The sequence below is a fragment of the Euleptes europaea genome, chromosome 3 (genome assembly GCF_029931775.1).
Source record: "Euleptes europaea isolate rEulEur1 chromosome 3, rEulEur1.hap1, whole genome shotgun sequence".
Taxonomy (NCBI): Eukaryota; Metazoa; Chordata; class Lepidosauria; order Squamata; family Sphaerodactylidae; genus Euleptes; species Euleptes europaea.
Window position 1 is genome coordinate 97717351 of NC_079314.1, and position 22767 is coordinate 97740117.

Below are 22767 nucleotides of genomic sequence, written 5' to 3' on the forward strand. Positions count from 1 at the left end.
CTTCTTCCAACCATTTTTTAGCCGTAGTATCCAAAACCCCTTTTAAAGCGATGTTTTTTATAACATTTCCAAACTCTTAATACTTCGCTGGGAATACCTAGTGCGGTAACAGCCTAGATCGGAAAGGATCTAAACAATGCACCTCATCCAGGAGAGCCTGAAGTTGTCCACCCATTCAGTCACTTTGCTCAAGATTACAACAAGATTGGAATGCCTTATACTGAGCCAGACCATTAGTCTACCAAGGTTAGTATGGTCTACTCTGAACAGCAGCTGCTCTCCAGATTCTCAAGTGGAAGTCTCTCATATTAATTACTACCTGATCCTTTTAGTTAAGGATGCCAAACATTGAGCCAGGAATGTTCTCTAGCAAAGCAGGATATTCTGCCACTGAGCCACAGCCTCACTCCCTAATATATAGGGTTGCCAGCTCCAGATTGGGAAATACCTGGAGATTTTGAGGGTGGAGCCTGAGGAGGGTGGAGTTTAGAGAGGGTCTTCAGTGCCATAGAGTCCAATTGCCAAAGTGGCCATTTTCTCCAGGGGAACTGATCTTTTTCACCTGGTGATCAGTTGTAGCAGGAGATCTCCAGCCACCACCTGGAGGTTGGCAACCCTACTAATATATAAGCAATCCTTGATGGTAACTTGCAGGGGGGGGTGTCAAATGATCCAAATATTGTTTAATTATGCAAATTATTTCTGTAGTGCTTCCCCCACTGTAAAGCATTCTGCAACCTTACCCTACTTATGTTGTTGGCAAGGATTTAACCTGAACTAATCTTGTCCTTTTAAAAAGTTTGTCAGGTGGTGCCCTTGGTGCCTTTAACAACTGCAGTGCTGCAGGCAGCGTTTCAACAGGTAATGGCTTTCTCACCCTAAGATCTTCATGACAGAAAAAGCAGCGCGCCTCTTGAAAGCCTCCCTGGTCATTGATGCACGGGAGGTCCTGCCTTGGATTTGCTGCTTTGTAGACCCACATTTCCCCCATCTGAATTCTCAAAACTGTGCATGGGGTGGTGGGGGGCTTATTTTCGAGTTCTGAGGACTCGGATGGGGAAAGTGTGCCTCTACAAGAGCAGCAAATCCAAGGCAAAACCCTCCCATGCATAAATGGCCCCTGTGTCATGCAGTTGTTAAGGGCACAGGAACTCTTGCTGACGGGCGGATGGGTGGGTGGGGGGAGTTGGCAACTGAAAACGAATCCCAGAACATTTCCCCACGCCTGTTTCCCCAGATATGCTATGCTTATAGTCCGTGTCAGTTATGCGACGAAAGAAACGGGGTGTGAGATTCTCCAGCCAACCTCGGCAATCCCAAAAAGTCACTCGCTCAGACAGGCAGGTCTAAAGCAGGTAAACGTTTATTCAGGAGCCGCAGGATACAGCATAAGCAATCCACAAGTTCAAAGCTGCTAATGGCGAACCAAACTACAAAGCATAACTTTAAGCATAGAGTCATCCCCGGTGCAAATCCAAGAGGCCTGGGAAATAGGAGATAACAGTGCCTGGTAGGAAGTAGGGAGTGAGCAGGCCATAATACTGAAGTTGCCTGCTAGACGCTCAAGGTCAGAGCAGAGGGGGGAGGAAGGAGCGGGGACAGCTTGAACTGTTCAGAGAAATAAGACGGAAGGATAACACTTTGTACAGGAATGGGCCTAACTCATGTCAAGAGCCTGCCTGGACTCCTGGCAGGCTGAACAGCAAAACCAACAGATACAAAATATTGTCGAAGGCTTTCACGGTCAGAGTTCATCGGTTCTTGTAGGTTATCCGGGCTGTGTGACCGTGGTCTTGGTATTTTCTTTCCTGACGTTTCGCCAGCAGCTGTGGCCGGCATCTTCAGAGGAGTCACACTGAAGGGCAGTGTCAAAGTGTGTTGGAAGAGTAATATATATAGTCAGAAGGGGGTTGGGTTTGAGCCGAGTCATTGTCCTGCAAAAAGTATCCAAGGTAATGTGCTAATCACTTTCTGACTAAATCACAGTGGGTAGCCGTGTTAGTCTGTTTGCAGTAGTCAAAAAGGGCAAGAGTCCAGTAGCACCTTAAAGACTAACAAAAATATTTTCTGGCAGGGTATGAGCTTTCTGACTATATATCACTCTTCCTACACACTTGACCCTGAGAGACACTGTCCTTCAGTGTTCCTCCTCTGAAGATGCCTGCCACAGCTGCTGGCGAAACGTCAGGAAAGCAAATACCAAGGCCACGGCCACACAGCCCGGATAACCCACAAGAACCAACAGATACACTTGCACGGACAGAAGCACGACTCTTGAGAGCATGACACGGGAACTGGAACAGAAAGAATCATGACTCTGACACGGGGGAGGGGAGCGTGTGTGCGTGAGAGAGACTGTAGTATTGTGATCGCCGGGCTCCTTCGCCCCAGGCGCCAGAGACGACCCTGAGGAGAACCCGCGGCCGTTGGCCGTGCAGGCGGGCCTGGGCCTCGGCGCCTGCGCGCCCCTCCGAGCGGCGGGGGGCGCTGCGGGCGGGCGGAGGCAGGGCGAGGTGCGTAGGGCGCCACGTCGGCAAGCGTCGGAGCGGCCGCGCCAGCCCCGCCGCCGAAGGGTCCGACTTCGCTCCGGGGGTTGGGCAGGCCGGCGACGGAGCTCTCGCCCTCTCTCTCTCTCTCTCTCTCCCCCTCTCGGCCGGGACCGGCGACTCCCGCGGAGGTGAGGACGAGGAGCGGCCTCCTCTAGCGGGAGGAAGGGCAGGGGGGTGGGCTCTGCCGCCTTCCCCTCCCCCTGGCCCCCTTTCAGGGAGTGGGAATTAAGCGGATCGCTCTCGGACGACCCCCCCCCCGCCGCTTTCCCCTCCCCATTATGTGGTCAGGAGTTGGGGGGGGTGACGGGCAGGGGGCGCTGGATTTGGGGGGGGGCGTCTTTCAAGGGCGGCGTACGGAAAACAGTGAAACCGAACGGGGGCGGCGGTTAACTGGTTCCAGGGGCTCTGCTTGGAGCGGGGGGGGGGTCTCCTCTCTCCTCCCACCCGTTTTCTGTAGTTGTCACATCACTCCTTTTGGGGTGCGGAAAGAAAATTGGGGGGGGGCGACGTCGACGGGTTTCGTTCATTTAAAGAAAGCGCAGTTTTGTCCGGGAGGAGCTCTTCGGCTTCTTGTCCCTTTGGGGCTCAAATGGGCCAGATCAACCCTAACCGGGGTATTGAACTCGGCGTGTGTGCGCGTGGTGAAACTCTCGATAGTGTCTTTGCATCTCCACCAGCCTTTCCTTGAGAGCCTCTTTCCTCAGGCCTGTATATAAGCGGGGGAGGCTATAGTGCTCGTCGCCATCCCTCTTATGTTCTCTCTTGGAAAAAAGAGCAAGTTAGTTCATGTTTTAGGGGTGCAAAAGGTATGAACATTTGTAAATGGCTATAGTGCTCGTCGCCATCCCTCTTAGGTTCTCTCTTGGAAAAAAAGAGCACGTTAGTTTGTGTTTTAGGGGTGCAAAAGGTATGAACCTTTGTAAATGGCTATAGTGCTCATTGCCTTCCCTCTTATGTTCTCTCTTAGAAAAAAGAGCACGTTAGTTCGTGTTTTAGGGGTGCAAAAGGTATGAACATTTGTAAATGGGAGTGGGTTGGTTGGGTAGGCTGCAGGAGTCAGAAGTTGCCTTCTAGTATGTTCAGGAGAAACTATATAGCATCTCCTGTTAGAAAGGAGTGTTAACTACAACGTGGAAGCACCCTGTAGAGGGCAGGGAAAAGAGGCCAGCCAACACGGTCCTTCGACAGCTGTGTAGCTCCAGGTTACTTCCCTGCCTCTCCTGCCACGTCACTGTTGCAATCCGAGAAAATCTCTTTGTGCCTGCAGGATCCCGTTTTCCAGCTTCGTTCAATAGACGAACCATCCCCCCCCCCCAAAGTAGCTGCTTACAGTTCTGCTCTGCCTTCGAGTCCTTTGTTACAGTTCCAGCAGTGCCAGAAATTATTAGATGAGAGTATGCATTTAGAGTGTTGCTGCTGCTTGTTTGAAAATTTAATGTTCTCGCTCTCACATTTAGAATGTAATACATTCGTGTATTACACGTGTGTACATGCATACACCTGAAGCTGTGCCTGAAAATCTGTGGTTAATACTGTGAAGCTGATTCTGCTAGATGGAGCCATGTTTATGATGTAGGCTGAGTGGTCTTCAGGGATCAATTTGTGTGGCAGATGTCTGGTCGCCTAGCTGGAGAATAGAAAATCACTTGAGAACTCAGAAGTGTGTCGTCCCTGTCCTAAAACAAGGATACATGACATCTGCACTCCCAAGTGGGAAGTTCTACAGGCCCCAGAAGTATATTTGCTGCTCAGCCGCACACTCACACTCCAATTTGACTAACCAAACCTGAAGAATATCAACCAAAGTGTTGCATATAAATCCTTGAAGGGGATGCTCGGTTAGAAGTGTGAGGAATCTCTTGAATACATTTGCTAGAAACATTTTTTTTCTGTGTGAAAAAACTGGTGGTGGGAGGACCTTTTCTTATAATTCTGGGGGGGGGGGCAAGAAAATTGCTTCCTCAGCTGGTTCTGGCCAACAGTCCTCTGATTGCCGATTCATAAACTGATTCAGGGTGTGGAGTGCAAAATCAATGGAAGAAATACTGGTTTCTCCATTGAAAAGTTTTATGTTGCAAATAATTCCCTTGACAAACTACTAAGACGAAGAAGTGATCCTGACTGGTCCTGGTACAAAGAGCTGAAAAACATGTAAGGGCGCACTGATATTTCAAGATTGACTTCCAAAGTGTCACAGCATTCTGTATTGTTTCAGTAGGCATAATAACTGCAGCTATCCCCCATCAGCAACTTTGCAGAGTTGCTTCTCTTCTCTTTTCTACATACAATGGTGCTAGAACCACCCTACTTTAACATTTATATTTTAACATGAGTAAAAACGTGACTAATATGTGGCTGGGATAGTCAATCTCTGCAAATCTGTAAACTGTTAAGAACCACTCCTGTCTATGCTTCTGAGGTTGACTCTTGCAGTTTGATTTCCTTTATTGAACCACCCTATTTTAATAACTAACTATAAACCTTCTTCAGCTATTGATGTCCATAGTTTCCTGCCGGCGAAAAAGCTAAGTGGGCCTGTCCCACCCCTCATTTTGCCAACAGCTTATAAGAATAGCCACTTTAAAATATGCATCATTTTGTAGTATTTTGCTTCATGCTTCTGAAAGCAACTGCATTTGTGCAGGGCACTCTGTCATTCTCTTGTCCTTTGCAAGCAGTGCAGTGGGAGTTCAGTGTTCCTTATTTACTTTCATTCCTATTATTGAGAACTGATGTGGGCAGCCCCTCTCCTCTAGCTTTTCTCCCACTTAACCTCCTATTTTGCAGCACAAGTGCATGAAATATTTGAGGTTGTAAGCCTCCCTTTTCTTTTAATTTGCCTGGCTTGTGATGAGGATAAATACTGCTCACCGAGCCATCTCTCCCTCCCCTTAGATAACCTTGCTTTGATTGATGCCTGCTGTGGTACAGTGTAGGAATTTTTTCACCAAGGCAAGATACTCAGAATGTTATAATTGTAGATAATTCACAGTGGGTAGCCATGTTAGTCTGTCTGCAGTAGTAGAAAAGAGCAAGAGTCCAGTAGCACCTTAAAGACTAAAAAAAATATTTTCTGGCAGGGTATGAGCTTTCGTGAGCCACAGCTCTGAAGAAGTGAGCTGTGGCTCACGAAAGCTCATACCCTGCCAGAAAATATTTTTGTTAGTCTTTAAGGTGCTACTGGACTCTTGCTCTTTTCTACTGTTATAATTGTAGTTGAGCATAGTTCTTGCTTTTAGGTCTTCCACTTGGCCTCTCTTTGCTGTTTTGAAGATTTGCTTTAGTTATGGCACTTCATGAGCTATATAAATGATTTGAATTTCTCCATGTCAGTATGTGTTGCAGTAGAGATACATTTTGAGAACTCTGTGTATGCATAGCCGGCTCAAGGTGGACTCAGCCTTCCATCCTTCCGAGTTCGGTAAAATGAGTACCCAGCTTGCTGGGGGTAAAGTGTAGACGACTAAGGAAGGCAATGGCAAACCACCCCGTAAACCAGGGGTGGGGAACCTTTTTTCTGCCAAGGGCCATTTCGATATTTATGACATCATTCGCGGGCCATACAAAATTATCAACTTAAAAATTAGCCTGCTATATTTGGCCAAACATTTAGCCAAGAGGCACAACCGGAGATGGCTCGAAGTGTCTGCCACGTAGAGCGACTTGCTTTTGAGCTCTGCCGTCCCCAGCTGGGCCCAAGAGATTCAGGCAGGGCAGCATCCTTCTGAGCTAGAGATAAGCCAGGACCCATGGAGGGCCAGACCAAATGATTTCGCGGGCCTTATATGGCCCCCGGGCCTGACGTTCCCCACCCCTGCCGTAAACATAGTCTGCCTAGTAAATGTCAGGGTGTGATGTCATCCCTTGGGTCAGGAATGACCCAGTGCTTGCACAGAGACTACTTTTACCTTTACCTTATGTATGCATATTACTCTTTCAGGTTCTTACACAGGAAACTGCAGTGGAATTTCCAGATTCAGTTCTAGTTTGGTATGTATCAGACTATGTTAATAAGGTGTATATTATCACATGTGGAAACTGAGTTACTCTATATGGTGGTGGGTAGCCCTGACCTAGATGGCCCAGGCTAGCCTGATTTCATCCTATCTCAGAAGCTACGCAGGGTTGGTTCTGGCTAGTACTTGGATGGGAGAGGCAGGCAGTGGCAAACCACCTGTTTGTCTCTTGCCTTGAAAACCCTACTGGGTTGCCATATGTCAGCTGTGACTTGACAGCACTTTACACACAAATGGGGGTGGGGACAAGGCAGGAGAGGGTCTCTACCAATGATAATGATTCTTGTGTTTTCTGGAAAGTGATAGGGAATAAGAATAATTGCCCAACCCCTGCTTCTCGTGCTGTTAAATCTGGGCCAGAATGAGGACCATGAATTTGCATTTTCATCAGCTGTCAAAGAATATCTCTGCCAGTATAAGACACTGCCCTCATCTGGTGTGGCTGGGATTTTTAGAGGCTGATGCATAAGGGGCATGAGGGGTGGGGAAAATAGTTGGGTGTTTGGGAAGAAATTGGATGGAGAGAATGATATACGCCACACTGGGAAGGACAGGATAGAAATGTACAAGCGTCCTTCCCCTTTTAACCACTCCTGGGATTCTTTGGAGAATTTAGTTCCGAGGATGAACTTCTTCTAAGCCCAGTTCCCCTCTGCTTTTTCTCTGTTAATTTTCATGGTTCCCTGTACTTAGAAACTTCTATGCTTAAGGCTGTGTTATGCGAGCTAAATTTCTCCTCTGATACTGTTCTATGTATGTATGTATGTATGTATGTATGTATGTAGGCTTGTAGAATCTTTCAATCTCATGAGCAAGACCAGAGACAGCTATGGGTGTTGACGATCCAGTAAGTTCATGGTGGACTTAAGCAATTTTGTATGGATTGTACCTCTCACGTCAGAGAGATTTTAAAAAAAGAAAATGGCTTATTCAGAATCCAGTTAAAGTTTCAATAATTTTGAAGCAGAAATTTTAACAATTTCTGCGTATTCCTCAGTATGGATTGGGTTTAGATGCCAAACACTTTTTTTTACAACCCCCCCCCCCAATAAATCTATTTATCACCAGCTCATTCAGATGTTGAAATCCATGCATATTTCTGAGCACTTGTCCCCTGTCACCTCATGTGATGTAGCAACATGAGGAGTTTGTAATAAAGAAGACTTGAAGTGTATCCTCCATTATGTCACAGAAAATTGCTGCAGCAGTTTCCCAGGCACAAGGAGTCCTTGAAAATATTTGTTACCAGGACAGGTGGCATGTAAGGGAAGCTCAGGCAAGTACATTTCCCTGGGTGTAGTGGTTAGAGTGTTGGATTAGAATCTAGGAGAGCCAGGTTGAAATTCCCACTGTGACATGGAAGCATGCTGGATGACCTTAGGGCAGTCACACACTCTCAGCCTAACCTACTTGACAGGGTTTTTGTGAGGATAAAATAAAATGGGGAAGGGGAGAGTGTTGTAAGCCACTTTGGCTCTCCATGGGGGAGCAAAGTGGGGTATAAATGAAGCTAAATAAAAATAAATTGCAGCAGTGTTTTCGGACATAGCTGAGGCCCAGTCATTACTGCCTCTAGGTAAGTGCATGTGGAAAAGAGAACAGGATGGTGAGGAGGGCAGGAGAACCATCCTGAGTGTGGCCTGAGCTTTGGAAGCGTTTGGGACCCAATGAAGAATAGACTTAAGAGGTGAAGGAGGGTTTGTTTTTTGAACCTTACCTCCTCTAAACTTAGGCGCAACTAGGTTTTAAAAGTGAATTTCATTATAAAACATTGCTTCTGTAGGACTGCATCGGGACTATGTGCTTTTGAAATTAATTTCAAGGTCTCCCTGTGCCCATTTATTATATAAGTTAATGCCTTGCATATTTGAATATATAATATGATCTCATTTTGTGTTTAAATGAACACCTGTAGTGGGATAATTTATAGTGCAGCAATAGGCAATTAATCCAGAATATTGGTTCTTGTAGGTTATCCGGGCTGTGTGACCGTGGTCTTGGTATTTTCTTTCCTGACGTTTCGCCAGCAGCTGTGGCAGGCATCTTCAGAGGAGTAACACTGAAGGACAGTGTTACTCCTCTGAAGATGCCTGCCACAGCTGCTGGCGAAACACCAGGAAAGAAAATACCAAGACCACGGTTACACAGCCCGGATAACCTACAAGAACCAATGAACTCTGACCGTGAAAGCCTTCGACAATATTTTAATCCAGAATAGTTCAGGTGTAATTTTGGTCCCAATGACTTCATGGTAATTCATCTAAACCTGTCATTACAATGAGAAGAACTCCATCCCAAATGTGTGGACATCTGTCCTATAATAGTATAATAGCACTTATATGAAACTTATATGAGTTTTCTGTGTACTTCACATTATCTCTGTAGACCTCCTGTAAGCCAATATTACATTATCGGGGGTGCAGAATTTAAGTTTGAAAGAGAGAGTTGTTTACATAAAGTCTCCTAGTGAGTTTGTGGTAGAGGAAAATTTGAACGAAGCATCCCCTGGGTCATAACTCATTCTCTTAACCGCTATATGCTGCCTCATTAATAACTGTTGCGTGCACAGAAATAGATGCATTTTAGTAGATTGATATGATGGAAATACAATTCAAATAAATTCACACACAACACATTTCCTACAGGATAGTGGCTCATGTAGGAAACTCCATGAACTCTTCCTTTACACCACCACCTGTAATAAATGCATGTGCATGTCCTTGTGGAGGAAGTTGGAACGCAGGGCAGGTTCCCTGGCAAATAGGAACCTGCATATTTGTTTTATACAGTGTGCTTATGGAGCACATGTAGTTTTCTAAATGTTGAAATATCTGTTAAATGGGTGCAAAAATGTTTACATTCAAGCTTTCAATGCAACCTTATGCATGACTGTGAAAGCTGTTACTTTTTCTGCAGGAGCCTTAGCTTGATAAACATCTAGATGTTATGTGTTTTCCCACTAGTGCTTACAAAATTCTCTGAACTAATTTTGGGAGCTTTGCCTCTGCAGCTACAGTCACAATGTGAGGTTATGTAGTAACAGCACAAATATAGGTGACATACAGCAAAAAAAATCCTGAGCTGCCTGTTTATGTAAACACATTAGATGATGTTCAGAGACTAGGAGCCTCTCACATTAAGTATGTAGGGTAAAAATAGCTATTGAACAGTTGCCTCATTGGGAAACACATTATCCAGCTTCCCTATTGTTCAGGTCACATTTCTTGAACAAGCTCAGCAACTTTTTCCCTTTGAAAATAACTTGGATTAGTTAACTTATTATATGTGTGCAGCATTTTTCTTGCTATGTTGGAGTAATGTATCTTTTCTCTTGACGCTTACAACTAGTCTTGTTGTTTGTAGATTTTGCCATTTAATTAAAAGAAAGAAAAGGACAGAACTTGGATTTAGCACCTAGAAGTTATACAGCAAGGTGTTATACACGTATGTACATAATGTGAAAAATAATGCTTTATATTAATGCTTAGCATTCGAAATAAATAGTACTGCAGGACATAATGATGTTTTAGTGTAGTTTATGTAATGCTATTTGGCCATTTTAAAAAGTCTAACATGGCAAGTGTTGCAGCCCTGCTAAAATCAGTTGGAACTGGATATTGACTTCAGTGGTAGACGGACTGTTTTCCGTAGATAGAATAAATATTCAAAGCTTTGCTCTGATGTCTTTAAGGACAAGAGCAGAAATAATTAGCTGTGTGCTTATAGAGTAGTAGTGGTAAAATATTTGTAAATACCGGTATCTGTATGGAAATAATTCCGTACGATAACATTTCCTTAAAGCAGAGTTAGTCTTTTTCATAGAGCTGGTGGGGGCGGGGAGAGGATAAAGATAGGCGATTTCTTAAATAACTTTTCAGTTTTTGCTAATGCATGTCATCGCAGACATGAGTACATATTTGCCAACTACTAAAATAGAAATTTCCAAAGCAGCCTACAGTAGTATTACAAAATCTCTTAAACAAGAAATAAGACTAATGTGTTACCCAATTAAATTTGTAGGTGGTGTATGGTTGTCCAAACTGTCTGGCCAGGGCACAAGGATACAGACTGGTCTCAAAATTCTCTTTGTTCTATATTCACCTAATTGAGATCCAGCGTGGTGTAGTGGTTAAGAGCAGTGGTTTGGAGCAGTGGACTTTAATCTGGAGAACCGGGTTTGATTCCCCACTCCTCCACATGAGCTGCGGACGCTAATCTGGTGAACTGGGTTGGTTTCCCCACTCCTACACTTGAAGCCAGCTGGGTGACCTTGGGCTAGTCACAGCTCTCTTAGAGCTCTCAGCCCTACCTACCTCACAGGGTATCTGCTGAGGGGAAGGGAAGGTGATTGTAAGCCGGTTTGAGTCTCCCTTAAGTGGTAGAGAAGGTCGGCATATAAAAGCCAACTCTTCTTCTCCTCGTCCTCACTAAATTTATGTTATAAAGCAGGGGTGGGGAACCTCCGGCCCGTGAGATCATTTTGTCCGGCCCGCCTGCCAAGGCCGGGAGCTCCACGGCCCACCTGCCGAGGCCAGGGAGCTCCATGGAGCTAGCTGCCGCTAGCCAGGCCCTCATCTCAGCACTTCGGGCTTCACTGGGAAGCCAGAGCGCGTGTGCACAAAGCTGAAGGTCCCCCGCCAGCCCTCCCCGTGCTCCATTCCCCTGGCCTGCACGCTGCCAAGGGAGGGTCCCGCCCAGCCCTCCCCGTGCTCTATTCCCCCGGCCTGTGCGCTTGCCGCGCTGCCGCCGGAGGGTCCCCCCCCAGCCCTCCACCCTCTCTTCCCTTCCTTCCTTCCCTTCCTTCTTTCTTCCCTTCCTCCCTTCCCTTCTTACTTTCCTTCTTTCCTTTTTTCCTCCTTCCCTTCCCTTTCGTTCTTCCTCCCTTCCCTCTTTCTTTTTCTTTCTTTCTCTTCCTTTCTTCCTTTCTTCCTTTCTTATCTCCAGGTGGTGGCTGGAGATCTTGCTCTTTCTCCCCCTCCCCCACACTGGGAGATCTATGTCTGGTATGGCCCCCAAACGATGTTAGAAATGTGAAAATGGCCCTTGGCAGGAAAAAGGTTCCCCACCCCAAAGTATTACTTGGCAGCCTTTCACCCAAATGTTCAGAGACTGACTTCAAAAGATGTCAGGACAGGCTTTCTTTCTCGATCCTTAACATGCTTACCTGAAAGAGAGACCCACTGACTGAGAGCCAGCATGGTGTAGTGGTTAAAATGTCAGACTAGGACCTGTGAAATCCAGGTTAAAAAACCCTTGTGCCATGAAAGCTTGGTGGGTGACCTTGGGCCAGTCACACACTCTCAGCCTAACCTATCTCATAGAGCTGTTGTGAGGATAAAAAAGAGGAGAGCAGAATGATGTAAGCCCCTTTGGGTCCCCATTGGGGTGAAAGCCGGGATACAAATAATGTAAATAAATAATAAATAAATATATAGACCTTGCCTTAAGCAAACACAGTTAGGACCATAGCTCAGATTTTGACTGAACTTGGTATAAATGTCATCCTTTTTAGGAGCCAGAGCGGCTTGGCACTTTCCCTTGTTACTCCAGAGCACTGGTTCCCAACCGGTGGTCCACGGACCACCAGGGGTCCGCGAAACAAAGTTGTAAAGTAAACCCATAATAAAATATTTACGTGGGTGCGCGTGGATTGCGTGATCCCGTGCGCAGAGCGAGCGTGTGAAGGAGGGAAGGAAGGAAGGGAGCAGAGGGGATCTGGCCGCTGACGGTGCGCGTTGCGTGAGTGCCAAAAGACAGTGGCGGAGTCCGACGCCTGGTTGGTGGGTCGGCGGCGAGCAGCATGCGGGTGGCGGCGGCGACCCGGGCGTGCGTGGTGAGTGGCTTCTGGGCGTCCGGGGGCTCTGCCGAGCGACTGTATCTTTGGACTTGTGCCAGTCTGACAGCTCATCTGACTTGCTGAAGAGGAAGCAATCTTTAAAAGATACACTGAGCATATCATTCTTGTTAAACCACAGAGAAGCGCTGCTAGGTATAGTGAACACCAGCTTAGCAAGCAATAATGCTAATATTTGCCCATTGATATGCATCTATGTAAATTATGCTTCTGAATATAGAATGAATATTACAAATGTGTAATAAGTCATAAGAATGTATTTTAATCTGTAACTATGCCCTTATGATATTAAGTTACCCTATGATGCCAGGCCAGAAAGTGAGACCAGGTTAGCTGTTTCCTCAGATGTGGGCATGTTGCAGTACAGCTTTGAGTTATTGAAAGCAGCCCTTCCTTGTTGGAGTCTGTGGCTCCCCACTAAACTTCAATGATCACTTCATATTTTTGGATGGATCCAGTATCTTTATTAAAGAAGACATTTTGATGCACTCCATCTAGTCAACTTGCAGCATCTCTGGTTCTTGCTAACATGGAATGGTTTTAAAAGGTCTGAAAATAAGTTGTCCTGAAGTACATTTGCCTGAATAATACACTAGTTATTACAGGGGATGTTTCTACAATTTCTGTGAAATGATTGATATTTTCCTCCTGCAGTTTGTAAAACAAGGCTTCTTCCATATGGTGAGGATTCTCCATATTGCTTTAAATGGGTGCTGCAAATGCAGAGGCATGCATGATGGCATAAGGCTTCCACACCTGGGAGCTTTCTGTGTCCTTTCCTGCATCTTTTGTCCAACACTTTTCTTCCGTATGTGCTTCTCAGTGACCGCGTTGGCTTTTGGACACATGGTTGTCACAGCTGATGTGTCAACTCACCAACCCTTTCTTGTTCTTCACACATACTATAGCACTGTAATGGTTATATTAGAGTTTGAAATAGATACCGTAAGTTGCAGTGGGTCCTTATAGTGCTATAGCACATTATCGACATACAACTAGTATCTCTTCAGCTTCCCTTTGCAGGAAATTGGCACAACTGCCCACACCTTTCCGCTTATATCTCTGCAACAAAAAGTGCTGGAGACTTCCCTTTTTTAAAAAACTAGGAATTCAAAGGGACTAAAAATTGAAATGAAACTAGATAAGGGAAGGTAAATGTGGCCCACCAGGAAAGAATGCTGGAAAATGGCATCCACAAGCACCAGTATGGCTGGGACATTTGCAGCAGGAAAATCTGCACCATTCGTTCCACATAACATGCTAATAATACACTTGGATTGTGTTATTTCCAAACAGATCAAAGTAAATCAGGTTTAGGAAAGAGTGTATTGAAGGCGGTGGGAAACTGGAAAGAGTGTGGTTAGACCATGACGCCATGTGGCCACTCCAAAAAAAAAGTACTCTCGTTTGGAAGTCAAGGTGGAGAAATATCTGTTTGGAAGCAGCCCAAGGTTTTTTTTGTTTTTACAACAAATATCACAATATAGATCTTAAATTTGTTTTTATTTGAATTACCAAGCTTTATTTTTATATTATTTTCTATCAACATCTTTGAGGTCTTGGTGCCATTCTGTAGGGCTGCCATCTTCAGTCATCAGCTTGTAGTCCCTATGTGTGCCACTTTCACTTGCCATGTTTTGTTACAATAACACACACCTTTGCTGTGCAATTAAAATGAAAATTTCTTTTCATGCCACTGTCCCTGCATTTTGTTCAATTAAATGGTACGTTGACTTTTTTCTTAAATTGAAATTTCTTGAATTAAAATCCCTTTTTTCTTAAATTGAAATTTACAGTCTAGGTTTGAATGGCTGAAAAAAGTTCACCGCTCGCTTTGGCATTATCTGGCTGCATCCATGTAACATCATATTTTTTAATACTGGGCTTGCATGGTAGTTGGGTCGTGTATACTATGGTCTTGTTTTGAATTGTAGCAGGGGAAAGCACTAACGTTCTTCACCGACCAGCCCCCACGCTGTTTCTCTCATCCAGTTCATCGCTACTTTTAAGTAAAAATAAAATCTCCCATGTCATATTAGGATTAATCTGTAGCTTTTGTTGTTTTTTAAAGGGACATTGGTGAGCAAAAATAACTGTACCTGTGACAAATTTGTTTCTGTCTTCTAGGCAACAATGAATCAAACAGACAGTAATGAACAAGATGTTCCTCCATACCTTAACGATGAACCTCCAGAAGGTAAAATTTGATGGCAAGATTATTATAATTCAGTAAACTAAGGTTTCATACCACTGTAGTTACCTACCAGAGCTACTCATTAATATTTTTTAAAGTTGTTTCAGCAAAGGAATTCCCAGTGGTTTTTAGTGCTGAGGGACCAACAGATGCAGTGTGGGAGCTGAAGCGTATTCCAGATGCTGATTGACACAGTTACTAAATTGCAAATTACTTTCTCCCATGAATGAATTAAAAAAACTGGCTTTAGTTTTGGAACTGGCAAGGAATACCTTGTCACTGCAGGAATACCTGTCACCCAGTTTAAAACTGCATTTGTTTTTTACAGGTTCCTGAGACAAACAGAGAATCAGACTCAGTTGTATGAGCAAAATCAGTTAATTTGACTTTTTTAAAAAGAGAGCGAACATATTAGCATGACTCTTGACAGTTGTGGTCTGTGTTGCTCCCCATCTTACCTCCTTCCTTAGCTAGCATGTTGGCCTTAGATAAACTCCCCTTTGTTTTATGTATGATGTAGAATTGAGGCTAAACACTAGGGAAGCAACATTTAGTTGATGGATTGTTCAATTATTATTTTTTTGCTTGACCAATAATTGTTTCTGATTAAGGAATTAACTTTTAATTTGTATGAATAAAGTATAAAAACCACCAATGGCCATCTTAAAATAAGCATTTTCTCCTGCATGTGAAAGAGAAGGGGGAAAGTCTCATATAGAAATATATGCAGTTAAGTCTTGTTAGAGAAGAAAAGATAGTCATAACTATTTTCCCCCATTCAAGCTTGAAGCAGCTGGGCAGAGGCATTTTTGGTGTGTGTGTGAAGGGGGAAGAAGCTTGGAGGAAGAGGATTTTAACACTCTTACTGTGCTTCAGTAAGCCTGAGGCGTAGCAGGCTCACCTGCAGCTCTTTTTAGAGCCAGAACACATCTGGTGTTCTAAATGTAAACTGGTCTTACAACTTGCCAAATTTTTAATCAGGTGATAGACAATCCTAATTATACTTTATCATGTCTTAAAAGTTCTGATTCAGAAGATGCTCAAGCACACGTATGCTGGCTACAACATGCAGAAACATCAAAACACAAAGCCCTTCAAAGGCCTCGAGGAAGTCCTCACATTTGTGATTCATAGTAAGACCACTAAGCAGAATTTTTCGCGTAGGGCAGTGATGTCAAACATAAGGCCCAGGGCCGGTTCCAGTCCCTTGAGAGCTCTTATCCGGCCCACTCCCGAGGTGTCAATTATCAAAGACTGTTAAAATAAAAGAAAATACTGTAAGAGTGTTATTATTTTAACAGTGCTTGTATTTTAAGTAAAAAGTAAAGTAAAAAAATAATTAATTGGCTTTGCCTGTGTTGTCTATAAAGTTTGCATCTCCGGTACCTAGCATTAAATTGTATGGTACACATGGCCTGGCCGGACCAAGTGGCATTTCTGTCGTATACGGCCCTCGTAATAAATGAGATTGACATCCCTGATGTAGTGCTTTAAGTTTTCAGACTGTTGGAACTTGTACATCTGTAAACATAAAGCTGCTCTGATCTCTCTCATGTGTGCTAATTGTAGATATTTATTCATTTAACGTATTTTTCTCCCTCCTTGCTAAAAAATAGCCTTCCAAGCTGATATACCATTTAATAAGAACTTGAACTGGCGACAGTGGCCTTTCTCCAAACAGCCTGCCAAAAAGATGCTTTCAGTAAACAGTAGATGTCACATTAGAAGGATACTTGTGTTGGGTTCAAATAAACGATAGCTGAACATTTCCCTTTTTCATTTTTAGGTTCTTTAAAAGACCACCCGCAGCAACAGCCCGGCATGTTCTCTCGGGTGACCGGGGGCCTCTTCAGCATCACGAAGGGTGCCGTCGGTGCCACGATTGGTGGCGTAGCTTGGATAGGAGGGAAAAGCTTGGAAGTGACCAAATCCGCTGTTACGGCCGTGCCTTCCGTCGGAGTAGGATTGGTTAAAGGAAGCGTTTCTGCCGTGACGGGAGGTGTTTCAGCTGTAGGTTCTGCTATCTCAAGTAAAGTGCCTTTAACAGGGAAGAAAAAGGATAAGTCTGACTAAAAAAAAAAAAAGACTAAGACCTGTCTGTCTCTCTGGCTTTGGAATCTGCAAAGATTTGGACTACAATAAAGCCACGTTTTAGACTCCTCTAAAGAGCTGTACGGATAACTTCACCTGAAAGGGACACAAACAGCTTGGTGCTCCAGTGCCCAAACCTCCTAAAATGTTAGATTTCTTCAAGCTGTCACCTGGTGAAATGTTACACTTGATAAATATGGGATCAAGTACTTGTGTCTGAAGGGATAGTTTCATTTGAATATTATTTCACTGTAGATCTTTTGCAGTCTTGAACTAAAAATGTGAAAATATACAGGGCGTAATTGAGCCAAAATTTAAGTCCTCTGATTCTAGTGTGGAGATTTAAGCTTGTTCTTAATTTCTCTCATGACAAACAGTTGGAATTTAAAGTACTTACATTTTGGCTGGACTATGCTCTTGGCAGCCTCTGCAGTACCATAAATATATTGGTGTTCCAGCTACAAGTCTAAGTTTTCTGTATCTTCTTTTTTTTTTTTTAAAGGAATCATTGAACTGACATCATATATCCTTGCTTTTTGAAACTATTTTTATATTCTCTCTAAACTCTATGTGGTGACTGCTGTTGCGAATTGCGTGTGTGTGTGTGTGTGTATGTATGGTATATCAATACAATCATTCATGCCTTATGGTGAAACAATCTATTTTTACTTAGTGAAACTATAAGGATTTTTGTAATGTCCCTCATTTCAATGCAGTCTGTAGAAGAAGCTTTACACTTAAAAAACAACAACTGTTGATACTGGCTGGAGAGAGACTGCTAAATCTCAGGTGTAACTTTACCAGTATCCACTCCTTACCTACAAAATAAAATCCCTTGCCCTGATAGTTTGTTTAAAATTAACCTTACGTCCACGTTTACAGTCCATGTAATATTGGATAATTTGTGGCTCTAGAATAGAAACATTTCTGTACTGTTCATCTAGAAGCCTCAAAAATGACTCTGAATCTATTTCTAGATTAAAGGACAATCCAGCAAATACTGTTGCTTTTTATTCTCAGTGGGTGAAAATAGGCAGAGATTGTGCTGTTGCTGGATTGAGCTCTTCATAATTTCCAGTATAAAGAATTTACCGGGGTTACAAACTTGATGTTTTTTCCCCTGAAGATCAAAAAGTGATACCCAAGATTGGAAATAATAAAAGCGATGAGTAAGAATTGGGTGACTTGCGTAGAAATTCAAGCTTTATCACATGCATTTTCACATGGGTTAGATATGGAAATCTAACTTGGCTCTTTGGCTTTCAATCTATAACCTATTAACTCCAGAATAGTCCTACTGAAATAGATGGTTTACACTCTGGAGTAAATTGGTTTATGCATTGTGGGTTTCTTTGGGAACTCTTCATCATGTTCTTGTTGACTTTTTAGCATTTATGGTAGTCGGTAAAAGATGGCTAAAGTTCACATGAATATTCTGTATGCAGTATTTCCTAAAATGTATGTGTGTAAAAAATATAAATAAAAGAGAGAAATTAACCTTACGGGCTTATTCATAAGTGGGTTTGATTGTAAAAGATCAGTATTTTCGTAAAGCTTAAAGACCAAAGAACTAATTTTTGGCAACTTACATATTCAGGTTACTGGAGTTGTGTGACTGGAGTGTTATCTGATGTACAATACTGTAGTGTTACTATTTGCATTTGAGCTGCCAAGTAGCTCAGTTGACAGAGCACATGCTTTTGCATGTACAAGGTCCCAGGTTAATTCTCGGCATCTCTAGGTAAAAGGCCATTTGGTAATAAGGCTAAGAAAGTGTTCTCCAGGGTCTCAGAGGTTGTGCCAGTTCCAGTAGACAGTTCATTAGGTTCATTAGGGTGTAAATGAAAGAAGTAGATAGCAGTAGCCAATCCTGGCTTTTTTTCAATTCAAGTCTTTATTCGGTACATAACCAGTAAAGTTGCAAAAAGTCTAATGCCAATCCTGGCTGTATGCAGCAGAATCCTGGACTCACTGCCATGTAACATGTGTAACATGTCCCCCCTTAAACTGGCATACAATCTTTGGCTGCTCTTGACACATTACACTAGTGGTAAAAATACATGTTTCCTTTTTCAAAGCTTGTTTCTTCCTACGGGGACCCCTTCTTTAAAAAAAACACAAACGAAAGCAAGATTGAATTGCAAGAAATCAGGTTCTGTAAATTGTGGCACAATCACAGCCATGCAGTAAACTAGTGTGTCTGCCTACATGTTTTATATCCGTAACAAGAAGAACTAGAAATGCAACTTCCTAAATCGAGTTTGACTGTCCAGACTGGCTTTTAAACAGAGGGTGCATGGAGTCTAGGAGACTCTCCAATAAGGTAGACCTAACAGCAGAAGTGTGCAGTCTTACTGATGCACGCTTTCCTTTCCCTAGATTTAACAGCCATTGGGTATTCATCTGACCTTTCACACTTTAAAAATGGGAGGGGTGTAAACTAATTTTTTCTTGACGCTATAAAGAGAAAGGTTGCTACATCTCATGCAATTCACTGATCTACTTGACAGCAGATAACGTAGTATCTGTTTCTCAGAAAGTGTCATTAGTTGTTTTATCCAGGGAGTAATATATTTATTTCATGCAGTATTATTTTGTGAACATGCTAAAACAGTGTGAGCTAGGGAGTCGACTTGATCCAGACAAAATGGGCATTTGCGTTCTTCTGCGATAATTTTATTGTATCTCCCTTGCATTTTGGCTGAGTCTAAGGCCTTACTCCTTGCCAATAAGAAAGCTTGTCTAAATTTATGAATTTCTAACCAGTGGAAATAGTCTGGCGTGGTGAGCATTTACAATTTGCATCCTTAAACACCAATCCTCCTTTAAGATCTTGTTTTGTTATTGTTTATAGCTTGCTTTCCGAGTACTATTCCTTGTAGCTTTCAATCGCTCTATTGTAAAGGAAAATCTTTTGTTTAATCTTGGGTGGGTACAGAAATATCTGAGATTAACAACTGAAACATATCAGTAGCTGTTGATGGCTCAAATTGATGATAGGTTTGGGAGCCCCAGTTCTAACCGTAGAATGGAGGAGGAGATACGTCGCAGAATAACCAGCAAGTTTCTGAAAGATTTAACTTGAAGACTATCAAGATGATCTATATGGCCACTGTACCAAACTGGAGCAGCATATCTAACAATCAAATGTATGATTATATAGGATCATAAGGGTTGGTACAAATTCTCCTCCTTTGCAAAAATATCATTTTTTAAGGAAGATAAAGGAGAAATTTAACTTTTGTATTAACATATGGATATGCAAATCCCAAGAAAGATTGTGTGTAAACATGACCCCCAAGGTGCTTAAACTTTCTTACTATCTATATAGAATTGCCCTGCAGGGATAAGAAATACACCGTTTTAAGTTTAGATTTAGTGAAGATTAAAACCTTAGTTTCATCAAAATTTATTTCTAAATATTTAGTGCAATAATCATAAAACTCATTTAAAATTTTCACTATACCTGGGAATATACAGGCTCACAATACTAGATCATCTGCATATGCTGTTTATTGTATTGGCTGGCCACTTAGCTGAGGAGAACAGGATCTACAATCCTGGCTAGGTAGAAAGTCATAGATAAATTGAATAGATGTGGGACCAGGATGCAGCCCTGCCTTACACCTCTTCTTACCTTGATTGGGTTCAAGAGGGTAGAGCAACCTGGTATACAAATCCGTATAAGACTTTCAGAATATAATTTCCTAATAAGCATCAATAATCTGCCAGGCGAGCCCATATTAAAGAGTTTTTTCCAAAGTCTAACAAAAGATATGGAACTGAATGCACCACAAAGATCAATAAATGAAGAATACAGAACACCACCAGCTCCTCTTGTGCATTTGTTGGCCATTGATGATAACATGAAGCAATGTGCAAACAAGAATGTTTTTTTCCTAAATCCGTAATGGGCTTTGCTTAAGATGAATGCACCAGTCTTCTGAGTAAACAGGCATAGGGTCAGGCTGTACAGGTATGGAATACTGGAATTTCATTGGTATTTTGATTGGGCACTGTTTGCCAAGAGCTTTTATTTGTCATCTGAATGACACTTTTAATGTTGGTTAGTATAATTAGTGTTAGCAATACTGCTAAAGGCAACATCATTAGCTAGGCTTCCTAATAGATGGGGAAGCATGCAATCCTATTATTCACATAGTTCTACTTTATAAAAATTAATTTGGTCTGAAAAAGGCCTGAATAAAAATCAACTCAGAGTACTAGTTAGATCTGGTTTATTGCAATTGTGAAAATATGATAATCTTTTCTTTTTCCCACTATAACATAACTTAAGTAGAAATTAATCGTCAATATGTAAAGGAGCAACTGGATTAAATATTGGTCTCTCTCCTTTTGCTTGTATCTTTCCATATGTGGCTTCAAATTCCTTTTTTGTCCCATTCACATTTTCTAGATTTTCTCTTCTTATATCGTACCCTATAGCATCTAATTTTTTAATTCTATATTGCACTATTTCTGGTGTTAGTTCTAGCACTGCAGGAGTGTCCTTTATTTGACCTAGAGAAATCCCTGCCTTCAATAGCACCTCCAACCTTTCCTCCAGAACTGGAACAGAATTGTAAAGAAGGGCAGGACATTTTATTATGAGCGCTCTTAATTCTTGATCACTGCACTTGAAAACATCCTTTGAGAACAACATGCTGTTCTGCATGGTGACAGAGTTAAGCTGAAAAATAAACCCTTTGAGCCTTGTCAGGAGACTTAAAATTTCAGGATCTGTGAAATCATTCTTCTGAAGAAACTGCAAGTTTTCTTGGACAGCAGCAGGGCTATTTAACAAAATAAATGGGTCTTGACTTAGTAATTTCCATAACCAAGTTTTCATATTCTCTTGTGAACCACCTAGATGTAGATAGTTACTTTGTAAGGTTTCTATCATATGTTTATTCTTCTCAACAGGATTGTAAAAGATGTTTGGGGCACCTGTTAGGAGTCGGCTGATAATTATATTTTTTAGGCCCAAATCTTTAAAGAATCTAATGTTACCTTTCTGTTTTTCATAGTGCTCAACCGTAAAAAATGTTTCAGGGAAGCGTTTTATCAGTTCTACCAAGTGTTTTTCATTTGGACAGACAGATAACCACAGGTCTCTCTGACAACTGATACTTGTAGGCGTACAAAGGATTGCCTCTGGACAGCACTCAAAAATATATGTTATGTCCCTCCTGTCAGCTCCCATTTGTTGCAAAATCTCAGCTGTTTCTTTGGCATATGTCACTTCTTTCCAGAGCACCCAGGGCTTCAGCCTACGGATCTTCTTTATATCCACAGATAACTCATAGAGACTCTCAGCTGTAGTTTTGTTCTCCCCTTCTGGAGTCACCTGTGTTGTATATCTGAAACGCTGTAAAAAGTTTCTGGGTTTTTTTTTATTCTGCAAGGCTGAGAGAGCAGGTGCCATCATAAAGGGCAGAGATCTAGTTGCCAAATGTGTAAGTAGATTTGGGACTCTATGGGCCATTCTGCTTTGCATTTTTGGATGTAGCACTATGAAAGAAAAAGGCCTGTAAGAGAAGGGAAAAAAGAACACATCAATTTGAATGCTACACTATGCTTGGATAATGCAAGACAACGGAATCTGCTGCTTTTAACAATCACCATTCCTTATTTAGCAAAAATGTTCATATCTGCACTCCTTTTCAACAATACGCTTTCAGAAAGAAACCACTCTTTACTTTGATGTGGCGACTGCACTCAAATTTAGTAGAGAGAATGGGGGAGATTCTGAGGAGTCTCTCTGCCTTCTGTTTTAATTGCATATGGATAAGGGTTAAGCACTGGCAAATGTATGTTAGTAGGTCAACGGCAGGCACTCCTATTTTGTCATAAAGCATGTAAGCAGTATTTTGCGTTACCCAATTTCTCAAATTCAGCAAAATTTATTTTAAATAAAAAGTGAGTACACTATTACTAAAAATATTTAGTCATACCTTGTATTTCAAACACAAATTATCAACCTGCAACCCTGAAAGTGCCTAACCTAACGAAAGACTGCTCTACTAGGTTGATACCTGCACACATAGTATATGAGAGACATAT

General features: G+C 42.4%; 2 protein-coding genes across 2 annotated transcripts; one reads left to right on the forward strand and one right to left on the reverse strand.

Annotated features, from left to right (window-relative positions):
* Positions 1-136: 136 nt before the first annotated feature.
* On the forward strand, positions 137-17193 carry TMEM263 (transmembrane protein 263). Its single transcript, XM_056846572.1, is given in 6 exon segments — positions 137-246; positions 9929-9965; positions 9968-10009; positions 13074-13100; positions 14547-14616; positions 16400-17193. Coding segments are annotated over 6 exon segments (573 nt in total). The 3' UTR covers positions 16687-17193.
* Positions 17194-20999: 3806 nt separating this feature from the next.
* Positions 21000-22201, reverse strand: MTERF2 (mitochondrial transcription termination factor 2). Its single transcript, XM_056847032.1, has one exon. The coding sequence runs from the start codon at positions 22199-22201 to the stop codon at positions 21008-21010; it is 1194 nt and encodes a 397-aa protein (XP_056703010.1). The 3' UTR covers positions 21000-21007.
* Between the last annotated feature and the right edge of the window lie 566 nt (positions 22202-22767).

Bases quoted from the DNA above. Each gene is read 5' to 3' on its own strand.
- MTERF2 (XM_056847032.1), bottom strand. From the start codon at position 22,201: ATGCAAAGCAGAATGGCCCATAGAGTCCCAAATCTACTTACACATTTG.